Genomic DNA, 17,650 nt, shown 5'->3' with positions numbered 1-17,650 from the left:
TGAATCAAATCTATGCCCTGGTAATGCAAGAAGAGAGTCAGAGATCATTCACTAATTGATGTCAGATTTGGAGATCAATGAGACTACTGCCTTAATGACAAACAAGCCAGCACCTAATTACAGGCCTAAGAGATCAGATTTGTATTGTGATTTTTGTAAGAAGCCAGGTCATACTAGAGCAGTATGTAGGAGATTGCTAGGTCAAACAAATGAGAGGAATTTTCAGTACAACAAAGGTCATAAACATGAGAGAGGTGATTATCAGTATGATAAAATTTCACATGATAATAGGTCAAAGACAAAGCCTCAATATCATCCAAAGACTACGGTGAATCATGTAGCTGAGGAATCATCAAAGAAAATTACTAATAAACAATTAGAAGCAATTTTCTCACCTAAGCAATACTATCAGATTCAATAGATGATCAAATAAGGGCAAGAGTCAGATATTGCAGCAAATGCACCTACAGTTAACCTTACTGGTCCTTCTAACTCTAATGACTCAAATACAGGCAATTTTTTGTCCCTGCTATCTAAATTGGACCAAGTTGAATGGGTGATAGATTCAGGAGCAACCAATCAAATGGTCTCAAGACTAGATATACTAAGTAAATTCCAACAGTTATCAAAAATTAAATAGATATATTTGCCAAATGATGAGAAATCTGATATTACACACAAAGGTTTTGTGCATATATTGGCATCACAACAGACAAAAGATGTCCTTTATATTCCAAACTTCAAATTTAATTTTTTATCTGTGTCCAAAATCATTAAGGAACTACAGTGTATAATAGGCTTTTATCCTGAGTTGTGTGTGTTTCAGGACTTTTACAGTGGCAAGGTATTGGGGATTGGTAGAGAATTAAGGGGTCTCTATTTGATTGGTATATCTCAACTTCTAAACTCTCCTCTTTCAGCCTCTAATAAAGTACATCATTCTACAACAACTCTTTCTGCTGTTAAGGACAATTCTACACTCAACACTTGGCATAGAAGACTTGGACACATGCCTATTACAGCTATACAGAAGATGGACAAGTTTTTACATACTACTATAGATATATCATGTGGTTTATGTCCTGTGTGCCCTCTAGCTAGACAAACTAAACTACCATTTCCTATTAGTACTACTCATTCAAATGTTATTTTTGATTTGCTACATGCTGATGTATAGGGACCATATAGAGTGCCAACTATTGATGGAAAAAGATATTTCATCACCATTGTAGATGATTTTTTCAGACTTACTTAGTTGTTTCTGATGAATTCTAAAGATGAAATTTATTAGTTGTTAAAATATTTCTTTTGCATGATTAAAACTCAATATGGTTTTACTGCCAAGACTCTTAGAACTGACAATGGCTCAGAATTCAATAATTCAGTTGTTCATGAGGTTCTTATTGAGCCTACAACTGATATTCCATCCCCTCCACAATTACCTAATATTGAGCCTCTAATTATTGTTCAACCTCCTACTTTTGTTCCATAACCACTGAAACAGTCTAGCAGACCCAGAGCTTCTTCAAAATGGTTTACTGATTATGTAGTTAATACTTGTACTTATCCTATGTCTGACTACCTCATCTATGATACTTTGTCCCCTGCTTATGCAAGATTTCTAGTTGCTTACTCCTCAGTTATTGAACCTCAGAACTATCATGAAGCTGTCAAAGATGATAGATGGGTCTTTGCAATGAAGAAAGAGATAGTTGTACTTGAAAAGAATGATACTTGGGACATAGTTGATTTTCCTCTAGGTAAACATGCCATAGGGTGTAAATAAGTATTTAAGATCAAGCACAAGGCTGATGGTCAGGTAGAAAGATTCAAGGAAAGGTTAGTTGCCAAAGGTTTCAGTCAATAGGAGGATCTTGATTACAATGAGACATTTTCTCCAGTTGCTAAGATGGTGACAGTCAGGTCTGTTCTAGCTATTGCAGCATCTAAGCACTGGTCTATATATCAAATGAATGTGTGTAATGTTTTCCTTCAAGGGGACTTGATCGAGGAGGTTTACATGCAGATCCCTTATGACTTTTATAAAGGTTCTCCTAACAAGGTTTGCAGGCTCAAAAAGTCTTTATATGGTCTGAAGCAGGCTTCCATGAAGTGAAATTTGAAACTAACACATGCTCTTCAGGATTTAGGATTTATTCAAAGTCATTTTGATTATCCACTTTTCACTTACACAACTGGTTCAGATGTTGTTATTGTTTTAGTGTATGTGGATAACCTCCTCATCACTGGTTCCAATTCAGATCTTATTCAGTCTATAAGATTCAACCTTCAGCAGAAGTTTAAGATAAAGGATCTTGGTGACTTGAGATTCTTTTTGGGCATTGAGGTTTCCAAAAGTACCTTTGGAATTTTGCTAAATCAGAGAAAATATGCCTTTGAACTGATTGCAGATTCAGGGCAAGGGGGCTAAGCCAGCTTTAACTCCTCTTAATTTCAATCAAAAACTCACTTTCTATGAGTTTGATATGGCTACGGGAAGCAAGGTTGATGACAAGTTATTGATGGATCCAGGGGGTTACCAAAGATTAATAAGCAGATTACTTTATCTTAACATAACTAGAACTGACATTGCTTACACTGTTCAGGTTTTAAGTTAATTCTTGCATAAATCAAAGGAGTCTCATATGCTTGCTGCCACTAGAGTCATCAAATACATCAAGAATGCTCCAGGCCTTGGTCTGCTCATGTCATCAAACACTTCTCACCACTTAGTTGCCTATTGTGGCTCAGATTGGGCCACTTGTAAAGACTAGAAAGTCAGTCACAGGATATATGGCCAAATTTGGCTCTTCCTTGATATCATGAAAGTCTAAAAAGCAGGAGACAATATCAAGAAGCTCAGCAGAGGCTGAGTTCAGAAGTATGGCTTCTACAGTAGCAGAACTCTCTTGGTTAACTGGATTATTCAAAGAACTGGAGTTACAATTACACAACCTATTGATCTATACTGTGACAGCAAGGCTGCTATCCAAATAACAGCAAATCTAATACTTCACGAGCGTACCAAACACATAGATATTGATTGTCACTTTGTAAAAGAAAAACTACAACAAAGATTAATCAAAACTCACCATATAGGAACAAAGGATCAACCTGCAGATTTTCTTACAAAAGGATTAGGAAAGGCTCAACATTACTATCTGCTGGTCAAGCTTGGAATGAAGAATGTGGTCTTACCATTCAGCTTGAGGGGGAATATTGAGACTAGTGACGTGTCAGTTAGTTAAGTTGTTATAACTAACTTATAGTTAGTCAGTTAACATATTCAGTCAGTGCACAAAGCAGTAGTCAGTTAGTTAGAAGATTAGTGATGATCCAATATATATATCAAGCATTGTAGTTAGTTACAATTGGAATATAATTTCTCTCTTCTTCTTCTCTAAATTATTGTGAATTTCATTCAAGAGATCTCAAATGTCCAGCTCTAAATTCATGGTGTAATCCATGATAGCTGAAGTTTACATATATTAAAAGGAGTGATTGTATTTAAAAAGTGATTATATGTTTATAGTAATTAGCGGATAATGCTTTTTTGGAATACAACAAAGTGACAAACCTATCACCAGTTACCAATTGAATTAAAAGTGATCGATACGGAGTAATTAATTGATGTTTCTATTTATAAAAAATATAAGCAGATAAAATACACTTATTTTAAAAAGTCTCATTCTTTTTGCAGAACAAACACACCTTTTAGTTATTTCAACTATAGTGCCCTGTTCAACTATTTCAGTGGTATTATTCAAAATATTTCATCCATAGGGGTGTGCATCAATCAGTTTGGTTCGATTTATTGATTTTCAAATTTGAACAATGCTAAATTAATAGCATATTTTTTTAATTAGTTTTTGGTTTATTGGTTTTGATCCTTAACAGTTCGATTTTCGATTTAATCAATAAGAAAATGCTCATAAAATAATTATATGACTTTTCCAATAATTTAGCGCGACAAGATAATAATACAATTTTACGGAATGCTCATAAAATAGAAACAATAGTGACTAACATGAAAAGAACTTTACAAGTGTAACACAGATAAAAAAAACTAGGACAATAGTGTGAATTGAAAGCCAAAGGACAAAGGTAATAACCAATAACGTATTGATATTAATATTTAATATTTATTTAGGGGTAAAGTAATAAATTACTTAATGAGTTATCGGTTTACCCAATAATCCAATATTAAAAACCAATATCGAACCAATAACCCGATAATTTTTTTATAAAACCATTAAAAACACATTAACCCAATAACTTTTTTTCGATTCGATTTTTGCACATCCCTATACTCAACTATATTTAAACCGTAATACCTATTTCTTTAATAATAATTACTCCAATATCATAAATTATAAACTATATAACACCTGCTAGCACAATGCTTTATAATTGTTGGAGGGGATTTAGCTGTGCCACTGATTTGTAAGATTGCAAAAAGACACTAATTATTATCCAAGTATTTTGGGACACTGTATACACAGTGAAAACAGGCAAGTACATGAATATTCCTGGGTGTTTCCTTAAAGCTCAAGACAACACAAAATTTTACTCATCTGTTCTAATTTATTTGTCCTTACTTTTTTTTTTAGTACGTTAATAAAAGATTGACATATTTAAAATTATGAGATTAAATGATATTTTAATACATTTAACATATCTTTAATTTAGGATTACGAGATTCAAAAGTTTTCTTTATTTTTTTAAACTTCATGTTAAATCAACCGGGACAAACAAATAAATTGAAACGGAGACGGAGGGAGTAGGTGGCATTAAATAAAGTTAAAAGGTAAAAATTGAAGTGGACAGAAATATGAACCATCATTTTTGTTGCGTGCCACGGGGAAAACAGTTTTTTTGGTTTAATTTGTGGATTTTACTTCATTATTTTCCTTGACAAAAGGAAATTTCAGTGCACCTTCCTCTCAATGATAACGTCTTATTCACATAACATCATCCGTACTCCGAAAACTTGAGTATATATATGGAAAAATGACTTAATTTCTTATTCATTTGTTGTACATATTATATGCAATTTTGTTTTAACATTACATTCGTATTGTGCGTTTACTCAGATTTTATCACGTGTCAATTTGACTAATTTTAGAAGTTATGTCAGTTTTCGAGAATTTGTGCTTAGTGTCGATGAATCAGAATATACAGTATGATCTTCCGCCCTGCTGATGGCTAAGTTATGATGCCCTGTTTCACAAGTTTTTAGAAGGTTGTTACTCAGAATAGGCCAATTCATTACGTCCATTATAGTATCAAAGAATACATGGAAATGCCAAACAGGACTACTTGAGTATCTTCCTCAATTCACCTCATATAATCATATATACACTAATACCGTTGACAAACAGGACAAAGTTGATACATTTCAAAAGTTCCAATTGATGGATTTTATGTCTATCTTGGCCCTAGAATTGTTATTGACATGCTGTTACTTACATATCCTTCATCAGTTGACTCTGCTGATTCCGTTGTATTCCTCTCGATAAAAAAACCAGGTTTCTTTGGCTGAGGAAGAACCAGGCCTTCATTTCCCAACCAGAAAACTACTGATGCCATTGTAGGCCTATCATCTGGGAATTTTTGGGCACATAACAAACCAACCTGGATGCATCTCAACACTTGAGATTCTGAAAATGATTCTTTGATATGTTCGTCTATCAGTTCCAACGCTTTCCCTTCAGTCCAAAGTAACCATGCCTAAAGAACAATCAGAACACATTTATACAGATGCAATCACAATTGAAAGAGACGAATCAAGGGAACGAATTTTGTGCCATATGTGCTTACATGTCCCAAAAGATTGTGATGATGTTCCAAATGATGAAATTTCCTGTTCTTTCTGCCACTAACTATTTCAAGAATGATTACGCCGATACTGAATACATCTGATTTAACTGAATATTTCCCATCAACAGCATACTCCGGTGACATATATCCACTACATCAATTCAATAAATTTATGCTTATGTACTGATCTAATATAATAAAGATTCTATGATTTAAAGATGTGTAGAAACTTACTATGTCCCTATTACTCTCTTCGTTTTTCCTTCCACTTCATCTCCACCAAATATTTTGGCAAGGCCGAAGTCAGAAATTTTGGCATTCATGTGACTATCTAATAAAATGTTGCTGGTTTTGAGATCTCTGTGAATAATTCTTAATCTTGAATCCTGGTGAAGGTAAAGAAGACCTCGAGATATTCCCATAGCAATTTCAAAGCGTTCCTTCCATGCGAGTGAAGCTTTTCTGCTTGGATCTGCACAATAATCATTGAGTGATGCTGAGATATTGAAGACCTATCAAGTATAATTTAGTTAATGAATCATGAAAATCAGACCAAAAATGAAATAGTCCAAGCTAGCGTTGGGCATGAACTCGTAGATTAGCATCCTTTCTTCTCCTTCAAGGCAGCAACCCAATAGCTTGACAAGGTTCCTATGTTGCAGCTTGGAAATGAGAATGATTTCATTATTTAACTCCTGAACACCTTGTCCAGAATACTTTGATAGCCTCTTTACTGCAATATCTTGTCCATTTGGTAGGATACCCTGCAATTTTTAAACAAGATTTAAAGATTCCACTTCTAGCCAGAAGTAGAAGATCAATGTTGATTTACCTTGTAAACCGGTCCAAAGCCACCTTCCCCAATCACATTCGCAGAAGAGAAGTTTTCAGTGGCACTAGTAACAGTAACTAAATCGAACAATGGAAGCTCCATGTCCTCATTTTCAACTTCTAAACCTGTCAATATACATTCGCCCGCCACAAACATGATATCAATGAGAATTTGGTAAAGGCGAGCAATGTAAGCCAGATAGACAAGACTACCTCAAGTATACTTACCTCCTCTTCTTTTCCTTCTTTTGAAGTAAAACCAAGCTAAAAAGCTGAGTATAAATGTTGCTACCACTGCTGAAATGACACCAATCAGGGTTGACCTATTTCTCCTCCGCTTCCTGTCTGAATATGTTCAATAATCAGTCTTCATTTTACATATGAGTTGGCCATATCAGTGGTGAATTGCATTGAGTTTATTACTTCTTATTTTATTATGAAGCCCTGCAGACTTGCTAATCAGTAAAGGACAGAGTGTGTATGACTAAGTACACCTGCTGTTAACAGCCTTGATATGACTAAGTACACCCGCTGTTAACATCCTTGATCTTCCATGAGGTCTAGCATATCAGAAGCTGAGAGGAAGCTATCCTAAAATCCCTTGGAGAGAACTGTTATGTAACAATCTTGGCTTTCCTGTATGGTTATTCATTCTGAATATACCTATTAATGGCAAACTCTATTAAAAAAGATAGTCTGCATCAACGGGGACTAGGGGATGATATAGCAATATTAGCTGGACACGTAGATTATCAGCTCCCTCCTTGAGGGGGAAATATTGTAGATGTGCAGCCATTTAATGGCTGATAAACAATTTTTCCAATGCAAAAGAACATAATACAAACTACTAAAGCACCTAATCAACTTTGATGTCCATCAAGTAAGTAATAAGATAGTAGAGTTCCTTTAATTCTAAAGAGTTGTGCATTTATATTGTATAACAAAATGAGAAAATGGTGCAGAGTGGGATCATTACCTAATTCTGAAGCAGCTACTCTCACATACAGATTTTGATCATTTTGGCTAAACTCTCGTATATCTATGAGTTCTCCAAACCATAGTAAGCATCCACTTCCGCCATTTCTAACATCAAGATCTGAGTAGGCTGTACAATTGCAATCAGCTAAGCACATTTTCTCACAATCTTCAAGGTTCATACTCTCATTATGCCAGGAGTTTCTAGAATCTGGCATCTTGATACCCGTAAATTTAAGAAAACCATCTTGGGAACAATTCAAAGAAGTTCTCCTTACACAACCACTAGACCAGTCTGCTGCAGACTCTTGAGGATACCTGTGAAAACATAATTAAGTACCAAATAAAGAATCAAGTACACACATGAGGGGCGTGTGAAAACATAAGTAAACCAAATTCAAAAGTGTGCTCTCTCTAACAGCTTAATGTGAGATGATCAGATAGTTTAACAAATACAAACCTAGGCTCAAAACCTTTCAGACAGTCACATGGAGGGGAGTTATTGATGTTGCAACTTGAATAAGGTCCACATAAAGCAAAACGATCACAATTATCAATTTGTGCTGTCAAGTAGAGAAACCAGCTCTGGCTGCGGTTGAACCATATTAGGTGTTGTAGCACACCAGACGGGTTGAGCACTACCCTGGTGGGCATGGAGTCATTCTTAATCCCATATGTGTAGTAAATTTCCTGCTGTTTAATAACAAACTCGAAATTGTAATATGTATTTGGTTTATTATTAGGACTACCAGTAAATGCAATACCATTCCATGGCCCTGAGCTAAATTCTATAGATGAATTTTTCCACACGAACAATTGTGGGTATCCATGAGATTCAAGACGGTCTACATATTCACCAGGAGTTGGATCATCCGTGCTCTTCCATGACCTTAAATGCCAATCCATTCCCGTGACCAAATTTTTTCCCATCTTCATGCCAGGCAATAAAGTATTTCCTGGATAATCAAAACTCTGCCACACGGAATTATTTTCAAGGCCTCTGTCATTTCCATCACTGACAACAAGGTTCGCAGAATCCAGGAGCTGCGCTTTTGGATTCTTTAAGGATCTTGATGAGTTTGATGACCAAATTGAGATATTGGAATTATCAACAAGTACAAGAATTCCATTGGGTTTAAGTGTTAACACTCCTGAAGTGTCATTAAGTGGAATATCTCTGTTTGCAACCCAGACAACAGTTCTAGGTGATATCTGCTTGTACCATATGCCAACGTAGCGATTCTTCGAATTTCCAAGACTGAAAAATCCAAGCTCATAAACCCCTCCAGCTGAAACAATTGTGTCACCATCTCTAATGGATTTATCTGTAGTGATTGTGTCTAATGCTGCAGAAGTTAGTAAAATGAAGAGAAATTGGCAGCAAATGAATAAAGAAAATAGGCCTTTCATAGATTCTAACTCATGTATTTGATAGACAATGTTGAGGCTTTTGAGCCTCAACATAGCTGATATAAAAATTATTACCAATACATTTGATTGACAAAGTTGATTTTTCACGCCTACCACTTTAGAATTAACAAGTTATGTTCAATATTCCTCTTAAACAGAATATGAAAAGTAAAAAAATTTATATTAAAATAATATGGTCAGACACACCTGGACTAATTACCGTACCTCCCATGAACACAAATACCGGTTACTTTATCCCCCAAAATAGGAATGTATTTTCCTATTTTCTAAGGTTGTTCGGTTTTTTTTTTATAGAAAAACAACTTTCTTGAATACTATCTACGTCCCATATTAGATGAACACTTTACATTTTACACGGTAATTAAGAAATCATTAATAGATTATTTAACTTTACTATTTTGTCCTTTGTCATATTAATTAGCCTCTTGAAAACAAAGAAGTTTTTGGATTTTCAAAATTTGTTTAAACTTCCAAAGCATATTAATTGTAAGGTTAAAATGGAAAAAATTTAATTAATTTTATTTTGATTTAGCAAGTAATCAAGTAATATGAGACAAATATTTTTAGTAAGATGTCATCTAATATGGACGGAGGTAGTATAAAACAACTCCCTCCCCCACCCCAACCCCATCCTCATAATTTGTTTTAGATATATAAAATGCTTTTTTAGGATAATGTTTTTTACTTATATACCAAACACAAGAAAATAGGTAAAAAAAAATAAACTCACTTATTTTCCTAAAAATGTTCTAAATACACCCCTAATATTAAGTTTTTTCGCCCAATTTGAATTTGAGACTCATGATTACCAACCAATTTCGTAAACTACTGAGCCACATCTATGAAGTGGATTTGGAGATTACCCTGTATTTGATTTTCTATAACTCGAGTCATTTGATTCAAAACAAAATTAAGTCAATATTAATTGGTTTTATAAGTAGAATAAATAATCCTATCTTTTATATGGGATAGATAATTTCATAATTTTGGTACAAATTTTATCCTGATTTTCATTAATACTCATAATCAAAGGACAAATTTAATCTCAAATTTTATACTGTAATAACCCCAAATCCCTTCAACCAAACAAACCCTTATTAGTGAAGGTCTATCACGGCTTCTTTGTTTAATTAATTTAGAACTACCCAAATTTTCTCTAAGTGAATTATTTTTAAAAAATTTATGAGCCAATCACTTAAGTTAACTGATTAATTGAGTGATAATTGTTTCAACTTTTCTGTTGAGAGGCCATAGAGGCGGCTAAGAGCCTAAGAAGACTGTGGATGGGAAATTATGGAGTTTTAAAGTTGTACGCTTTAGACTAATCAATTATGATGAAGTGATTTTCGAACTATTAAAACTTAATCATGATTATAATTATTGCATATATTGTTGCCTCCTTTTATTACCTAAACATGCTCGATGTTGTGAAAGTGGATGTCCACTTTGTGTCCGTCCCTTTCCTTTTTTGCTTTTCTTTCTTTTCTCCTTATTTTTTCTTCTCTTTTTTCTCCACTTATCTTTGTCTCCTTATGTTTTTTCTCTGTTTTTGCTATAAATTGTTATAGTTTTGCAATGAAGATTGCACACACGAATTCATTGAAAAATTCTCTCTTTCTCTTACTGTTTATTACTATTTCTTCTTATTATTAAATTGATAAGTTACTTTATTTTATAACACTCTATTCATTTTGAGAAGTATGTTTTTTTTTTAATTGTTATTAAATGCCCTTTGAAGTACTTTTGGAAAGAAGCAAATTTATATTGGGCTAATCACTTCGAAAATCACTTTTTCTTGGCCTAGGTTCTGAAAGTACTTAAGAGAAAAAACTACGGTACTTTTCTAAGCTTATATTTTTCTTCTTTTAAATTCCACGAAAAACGTGCTATTAATATTCTTTGTGGACCTTTAATATGTCGGTTTAAATTACTCTTTTACCTAAAAGAGTAATTAATGACGAGATAGCATTAAGGCCGGGATTAAAATAGAAACACTTATAATGTCTTTTCATTAAGTGACAAAATATTTAGACCAATTTGTTTTAATTAAAGTGATAAATAAAAACACAATTTCAAATATATACAATAAACTAATTAGTTTATAACAAATATATTCATGTTTTATTTACATTAAAAATAGTCAAAATTATAGGAAATATACAGTGACTATACAATATTGTTTGTCAAAAGTTATAGAAAATATACATTGACTATACATATAGATTATTTATACATAAGATATGTACTAAATATATATCATGATACACTCTATACATGAAAAATACATCGAATAATCATTTTTTTGGTAATTAAAATGATCAAATGTAATTATCCCTAAAAAGAATAGGAGGAAATATTTTACTTTTGATGGAGAAAGGAATCAAGGATTAATCAATCAGGTCAAAATGAACAATTTCAGCTTTCATGATATTGACACATCCATTTCTTCATTTTTTCCTTTCATATTGTAAAGTCACCATATAATATTATACTGAGGAAAAGAATAAAATGGAAAGTTTTTGTCATGCTGTAAATATGATATTCTTGAACTCTTGATAAGAACATTACTCTTTATCATATATACAATAGTACTCATATTGACAAAATGAAGAAGTGAATACATTTCAAAACTTCTAATTGGGATTTTATGTCTATCTTGGCTCTAGAACTGTTATCGACACGCTGCTACTTAGATATCCTTCATCAGTTGACTCTGTTGATTCCATTGAATTCCTCTCTATGAAAAAACCAGGTTGCTTTGGTTGAGGAAGAACTAGACCTTCATTGCCTAACCAGAAAACTACTGATGCCATTGTAGGCCTATCCTCGGGGAGTTTTTGGACGCATAACAAACCAACCTGGATGCATCTCAACACTTGAGATTCTGAAAAGGATTCTTTCATACATTCGTCTATCAGTTCCAAAGCTTTTCCTTCAGTCCAAAGTAACCATGCCTAAATTACAAAACAGGACACATTTATACAAATGAATTCATAATAGAAAGCAAAGAGTGAATTAAGGGAACGAAGTTTTGTGCCATATGTGCTTACATGTCCCAAGAGATTGTGATGATGATCCAAATGATGAAATTTCCTATTCCTTCTGCCACTAACTATTTCAAGAATGATTACACCGATGCTGAATACATCTGATTTTACTGAATATTTCCCATCAACAGCATACTCCGGCGACATATATCCACTGCATCAATTCAAAAAATTTATGCTCATGTACTGATTGAATGTAATAAAGATCCAATGATTTAAAGATGTGTAGAAACTTACTACGTCCCTATTACTCTCTTAGTTTTTCCTTCCATTTGGTCTCCACCAAAAATTTTGGCAAGGCCAAAATCAGAAATTTTGGCATTCATGTCACTATCTAATAAAATGTTGCTGGTCTTGAGATCTCTGTGAATAATTCTTAATCTTGAATCCTGGTGAAGGTAAAGAAGACCTCGAGATATTCCCATAGCAATTTCAAAACGATTCTTCCATGAAAGTGAAGCTTTTCTGCTTGGATCTGCACAATGTAGAAGTAATCATTAAGTGATGTCGAGCTATTGAGGGCTTGTCAAGTAGTATTTAGTTAATGAATCATGAAAATCAGACCAGAAATGAAATAGTCCAAGCTAGCGTTGGGCATGAACTCATAGATTAGCATCCTTTCTTCTCCTTCAAGGCAGCAACCCAATAGCTTGACAAGGTTCCTATGTTGCAGCTTGGAAATGAGAACAATTTCATTTTTTAACTCTTGAACGCCTTGTCCAGAATACTTCGATAGCCTCTTTACTGCTATCGCTTGTCCACTTGGTAGGATACCCTGCAATTTTCTACCAAGGGTTAAAGATGCCACTTCTAGCTAGAAGTTGAAGACCAAAGTTGATTTACCTTGTAAACCGGTCCAAAGCCACCTTCCCCAATCACATTACCAGAAGAGAAGTTTTCAGTGGCGCTAGTAAGAGTAGCTAAATCAAACAATGGAAGCTCCATGTCCTCATTTTTAACTTCTGAACCTGTCAATATACATTTGCCCGCCACAAATATGATATCAATGAGAATTTGGTAAAGGTGAACAATTACAACCAGATAGAATTTTCTAACCAAGAGTACCTCAAGTATATTTACCTGTTCTTTTTTTCCTTCTTTGGAAGGAAAACCAAGCTAATAAGCTGAGGATAAATATTGCTACCACTGCTGCGATAACAGCTATCAGGACTGACCTCTTTCTCCTCCGCGTCCTGTCTGAATATGTTCAATATTAGTTCATAATCAGTCTTCAATTTACATATGAGTTAGCCATATCAGTTGTTAATTGCATGCATCTATTACTTCCTTTTTTTTTATGAAGCCCTGTAGACTGCAAGTTACTGAAAAGTCCATTTTAATTGATTACAAGCTGCATTGTTAATCGGACATCTTCTTTGAAAGATGACACACATTAATGTACAGTGGTACTGATTACAAGCGGCACTTCTAAAGGACAGAGTGCATATGACTACCACCGCTGTCAACATCCTTGATCTGTCATAAGGTCTAGCATATTTTTAAACCTTTAAAGCGAATGAAGTGTCTCATCCCTTGGCAATCCTAATAACTGATTACTTCCTAGTATCCATATAGTCGTGGAGTAATGGGGAAAATATTGTAGATGTGCAACCATCTAATGGCTGATAAATCCTTGCACAATTTTGTTTCAGCTTAGGTTAGCAAAGCTTGAGGGAGACTTTGTCATAAGGTCATTACCTAATTCTGAAGCAGCTACTCTCACATACAGATTTTGATCATTTTGGCTAAACTCTCGTATATCTATGAGTTCTCCAAACCATAGTAAGCATCCACTTCCACCATTTCTAACATCAAGATCTGAGTAGGCTGTACAATTGCAATCAGCTAAGCACATTTTCTCACAATCTTCAAGGTTCATACTCGCATTATGCCAGGAGTTTCTAGAATCCGGCATCTTGATACCCGTAAATTTAAGAAAACCATCTTGGGTACAATTCAAAGAAGTTCTCCTTACGCAACCACTAGACCAGTCTGCTGCAGTATCTTGAGGATACCTGTGAAGAGATAATTAAGTAACAAAAAAAAGATTTCACATGTTTGGCTCAGAAAAAGAATCAAGCATGCACATGAAGGCCATGTGAAAACATAACTAAGTAATCAAAATTCAAAAGTGTGCTCTCTGATAGCTTAACAGGAGATGATCACATAGTTTAACAAGTACAAACCTAGGCTCAAAACCTTTCAGACAGTCACATGGAGGGGAGTTATGGATGTTGCAACTTGAATAAGGTCCACATAAAGCAAAACGATCACAATTATCAAGTTGTGCTGTCAAGTAGAGAAACCAGCTCTGACTATGCTCGATCCACGTTAGGTGTTCTATCACCCCATCCGGGTTGAGCACCACCCTGGTGGGCATGTAGTCATTCTTAAGCTCGTATTTGAAGTAAACTTCCTGCTGATTGATAACAAACTCGAAAGTATAATACAAAGTTGGTTTATTACTAGGACTACTACTAAATGCAACACCAGTCCATGGCCCTGAGCTAAACACTATAGATGAATTTCTCAACAAGAATATTTGGGGGTATCCATGTGAATCAACACGGTCTATATATTCACCAGGAGTAGGATCATCCGTGCTCTTCCATGACGTTACATACCAATCCATGCCCATAACCAAATTTTTTCCTATTTTCATTCCAGGTAATAAAGTATTTCCTGGATAATCAAAACTCTGCCACGCAAAATTAATTCCCAGGTCTCTGTCATTTCCATCACTGACAACAAGGTTCGCGGAATCCAGAAGCCGTGCTTTTGGATTCTTTAAGGATCTTGATGAGTTTGATGACCAAATTGAGATATTGGAATTATCAACAAGTACAAGAATTCCATTGGGTTTAAGTGTCAACACTCCTGAAGTGTCATTAAGTGGAATATCTCTGTTCGCAACCCAGACAACAGTTCTAGGTGATATCTTCTTGTACCATATGCCAACGTAGCGATTCTTCGAATTTCCAGGGCTGAAAAATCCAAGCTCATAAACCCCACCAGCTGAAACAATTGTGTCACCATCTCTAATGGATTTATCTGTAGTGATTGTGTCTAATGCTGCAGAAGTTAGTAAAATGAAGAGAAATTGGCAGCAAATGAATAAAAAAAGTAGCCTGGATTCTGACTCATATTTTTGATTGACAATGTTCAAGAGCGTCAACATAGCTGACACAAAAAAACAATATCAATACCTTTGATTGACAAAGTAAACTTTCCTGCCCACCAGTTTAGAATCAAAATGAAATGTCCACTAACTACTATATTCGACTTATAAAGAATAGGCTAAATATCTTGATAGCTCCTTAAAGTTACATGTATTATAAGTTACACCTCCAAACTTAGCTAGTGATCATGTAAATACTTCAACTGGTCGTTACATTGACATGTCAAACGAGCCAATTAATTATTGACAACTGTAATTTTAACTAATAATTACCTACCCCCAAACCAATACCCTCCTCTCCAACACACACACACAAGATCACAAGAAGCAATTTTGCAGTAGGCCCCACGAACTAAAAGCTTGAAATAGACAAACCCAATTCTAAAAAATAAAATTCACTCACCTTGATATCAATTTGGACCAATTTGAAGATTTTGTTATGTTTATGGAACAATCTTCAGTTTTGTATGTGTGATAATTTGTGCGTTTTACTGTTATTGACTACTGAGAATTAAAAATGTTACAATAATCAAATATCTTTTCAAGTTTTTGGTTTTTTCGGCGAAAGGGTGGCTTTGTGTAATAAATATAAAGATGGGGATGAGAGGTGATAATTTCTTTTAAAGCTCTGTCGGCATAGTCAAAAGACTTTTTCTCGCTCAATATTGAAGTTGCAACACAATAAAATTTCGATAAAGTAATATTTAATAAAGTAATAATTTTACTAAATAAATATTTTTTTCGATCCCGGTTTAGGTCAGTTATATTAAAATAATATTCTTGCTAAATGCATTAGATAATAATTAAAAATAAATTATTAAAGGCTCAGAAAAAATATAAAGTAATAATTACTAGTATACATCAGGAATTTATATATATTTAATCAGTCAATCATACTAGACCAATAACTATTTCTTTTTAAAAGATGATTCTATAGTTGATTGTTTTTTCTTCCCACCAAAATCAAAATTAATCTCATTCATATTATAAATATCTTTTAATTCAAACTGATTTAGTTTTGACCGTATGCTAGGCAATTCGTTTTCAATGTTCTCCATTATAACTGAACCACTTTCACCAAAATGTCTGTAAAACTTGATTCCGTATCTTGACTTGAAACGTTCTAACCAACTAGAAGAGAAGTTGAATTCTGGATTAGTTTCACCATAGATTTTCAAGAAAAGATATTTTGCTTTTCCTTGGATAATTTCCCTTGACATATTCACTTTCTTTTGCATTTGAAGAAACCACTCGTATAAAATTTTCTCTAAATCAGGGTATTTTGCCGGTTTATGCCTCTTGGCATCACTATTTTTCATCTCATTTGACAAATACTCTATCGACCTTTTGAGAGTGTGCGATATTGTTGATTGACTAATAGTCAAATCAAACTTTTATTTCACTCATGCTTGCAAATTTTTATGGCTAATAGTTGCATTCTCTTTTTTATGCTCACATATTGTGTTTCTTATTTTATTTGTTAAAGATGAATTTTGTACGCCTTTCAAATGATGAGAAGACATTATACTTGGATTATCATTTTTAAACATCTAGTTTTTTCCTTTTATAGTTAACATAAAATCTCTTCATATTCTATATACATGAATACAATTAGAAACATTAAATTTCACTAAATTCGTTTAGCTTTCATAGATTTAAATAATAAATATGCAAAGACTATACTTTTTAGTTTTCTAGATTTAAACTTTTGAAATTCTTAATTCAAATATTATTTTTTCTTTCTTATGGCACATACTACAAAATACTCTCTAAAATAATAAATATTTAATTATCGATAAATAATTATTTTATGCATTTATCGATAAACTAACAATCTCGATAAATGAATATTTTTTTCGATCCCAAGCATATATATTTATAGAGGTTTTACTGTACTTCTGTCGCAAGCTTAGTTTAAGTGTTTAACTTACACAACAATCAAATTTAAGTGACTATCAGCCTAAAGAGTATAAGAAGAGTTTTTTTAAAAAAAAATAATTGTGAAAATAATTTTTTTAAATATTTTTTTGTAATTGTGGTGATCGAAATAATTTATATACACCTCAATTAATTCACGAAATACATGTTGCCTTTCGAGCCAATTTGCATGCTCCTCGAGACGGGATGCAAAATTTAAATTCAATGCATTCAATTTTAAAATTTCCAGCGTTAAATTTATTGTAATGTCAGAATGTGGAATTATGGTTTCGATTTAATATTTGTTAAGAATTTAGTAGATTTTTACATACATATACTTATATTTCAAAAGTTAAAAAATTCAAACAAATTCCTCTTCACTAACTTTATGGTGTACATGTTACTTTCCACCACACATGTATCAGATAATTTTATCCATCAAGACTTATTC

The 17,650-nt window shown here is 33.6% G+C and overlaps 2 protein-coding genes across 2 annotated transcripts; both read right to left on the bottom strand.

The window, feature by feature from the left end:
- Nucleotides 1–5,647: 5,647 nt before the first annotated feature.
- LOC129891733 (G-type lectin S-receptor-like serine/threonine-protein kinase At4g27290) lies at nucleotides 5,648–9,141 on the bottom strand. The gene is made up of 7 exons (XM_055967189.1): nucleotides 8,087–9,141; nucleotides 7,628–7,944; nucleotides 6,880–6,996; nucleotides 6,653–6,777; nucleotides 6,374–6,584; nucleotides 6,055–6,292; nucleotides 5,648–5,971 (listed from the first exon to the last, which is right to left on the bottom strand). The coding sequence occupies exons 1-7, from the start codon at nucleotides 9,088–9,090 to the stop codon at nucleotides 5,767–5,769; spliced, it is 2,217 nt and encodes a 738-aa protein (XP_055823164.1). The 5' UTR covers nucleotides 9,091–9,141; the 3' UTR covers nucleotides 5,648–5,766.
- A 2,424-nt stretch (nucleotides 9,142–11,565) lies between these two features.
- LOC129891732 (G-type lectin S-receptor-like serine/threonine-protein kinase At4g27290) lies at nucleotides 11,566–15,441 on the bottom strand. Its single transcript, XM_055967188.1, has 8 exons — nucleotides 14,291–15,441; nucleotides 13,803–14,119; nucleotides 13,185–13,301; nucleotides 12,948–13,072; nucleotides 12,669–12,879; nucleotides 12,342–12,579; nucleotides 12,108–12,258; nucleotides 11,566–12,011 (listed from the first exon to the last, which is right to left on the bottom strand). Exons 1-8 carry the CDS (start codon nucleotides 15,280–15,282, stop codon nucleotides 11,709–11,711), a joined length of 2,454 nt encoding a protein of 817 aa, XP_055823163.1. The 5' UTR covers nucleotides 15,283–15,441; the 3' UTR covers nucleotides 11,566–11,708.
- Nucleotides 15,442–17,650: the final 2,209 nt, after the last annotated feature.

Source organism: Solanum dulcamara, chromosome 6, assembly GCF_947179165.1.
Source record: "Solanum dulcamara chromosome 6, daSolDulc1.2, whole genome shotgun sequence".
Lineage (NCBI taxonomy): Eukaryota > Viridiplantae > Streptophyta > Magnoliopsida > Solanales > Solanaceae > Solanum > Solanum dulcamara.
This window is presented reverse-complemented; position numbering and strand designations above follow the sequence as displayed.

What these genes read in the sequence shown, in the direction of transcription:
- LOC129891733 (XM_055967189.1), bottom strand. Translation starts at nt 9,090, where the DNA reads ATGTTGAGGCTCAAAAGCCTCAACATTGTCTATCAAATACATGAGTTA. An exon ending in AGTAGCTGCTTCAGAATTAG is followed by an intron (nt 6,997 to 7,627) that starts GTAATGATCCCA and finishes GAACATATTCAG; the next exon opens with ACAGGAAGCGGAGGAGAAAT. An exon ending in AAGAGAGTAATAGGGACATA is followed by an intron (nt 5,972 to 6,054) that starts GTAAGTTTCTAC and finishes GAATTGATGTAG; the next exon opens with TGGATATATGTCACCGGAGT.
- LOC129891732 (XM_055967188.1), bottom strand. Translation starts at nt 15,282, where the DNA reads ATGTTGACGCTCTTGAACATTGTCAATCAAAAATATGAGTCAGAATCC. An exon ending in AGTAGCTGCTTCAGAATTAG is followed by an intron (nt 13,302 to 13,802) that starts GTAATGACCTTA and finishes GAACATATTCAG; the next exon opens with ACAGGACGCGGAGGAGAAAG. An exon ending in ATCACAATCTCTTGGGACAT is followed by an intron (nt 12,012 to 12,107) that starts GTAAGCACATAT and finishes TTTGTAATTTAG; the next exon opens with GCATGGTTACTTTGGACTGA.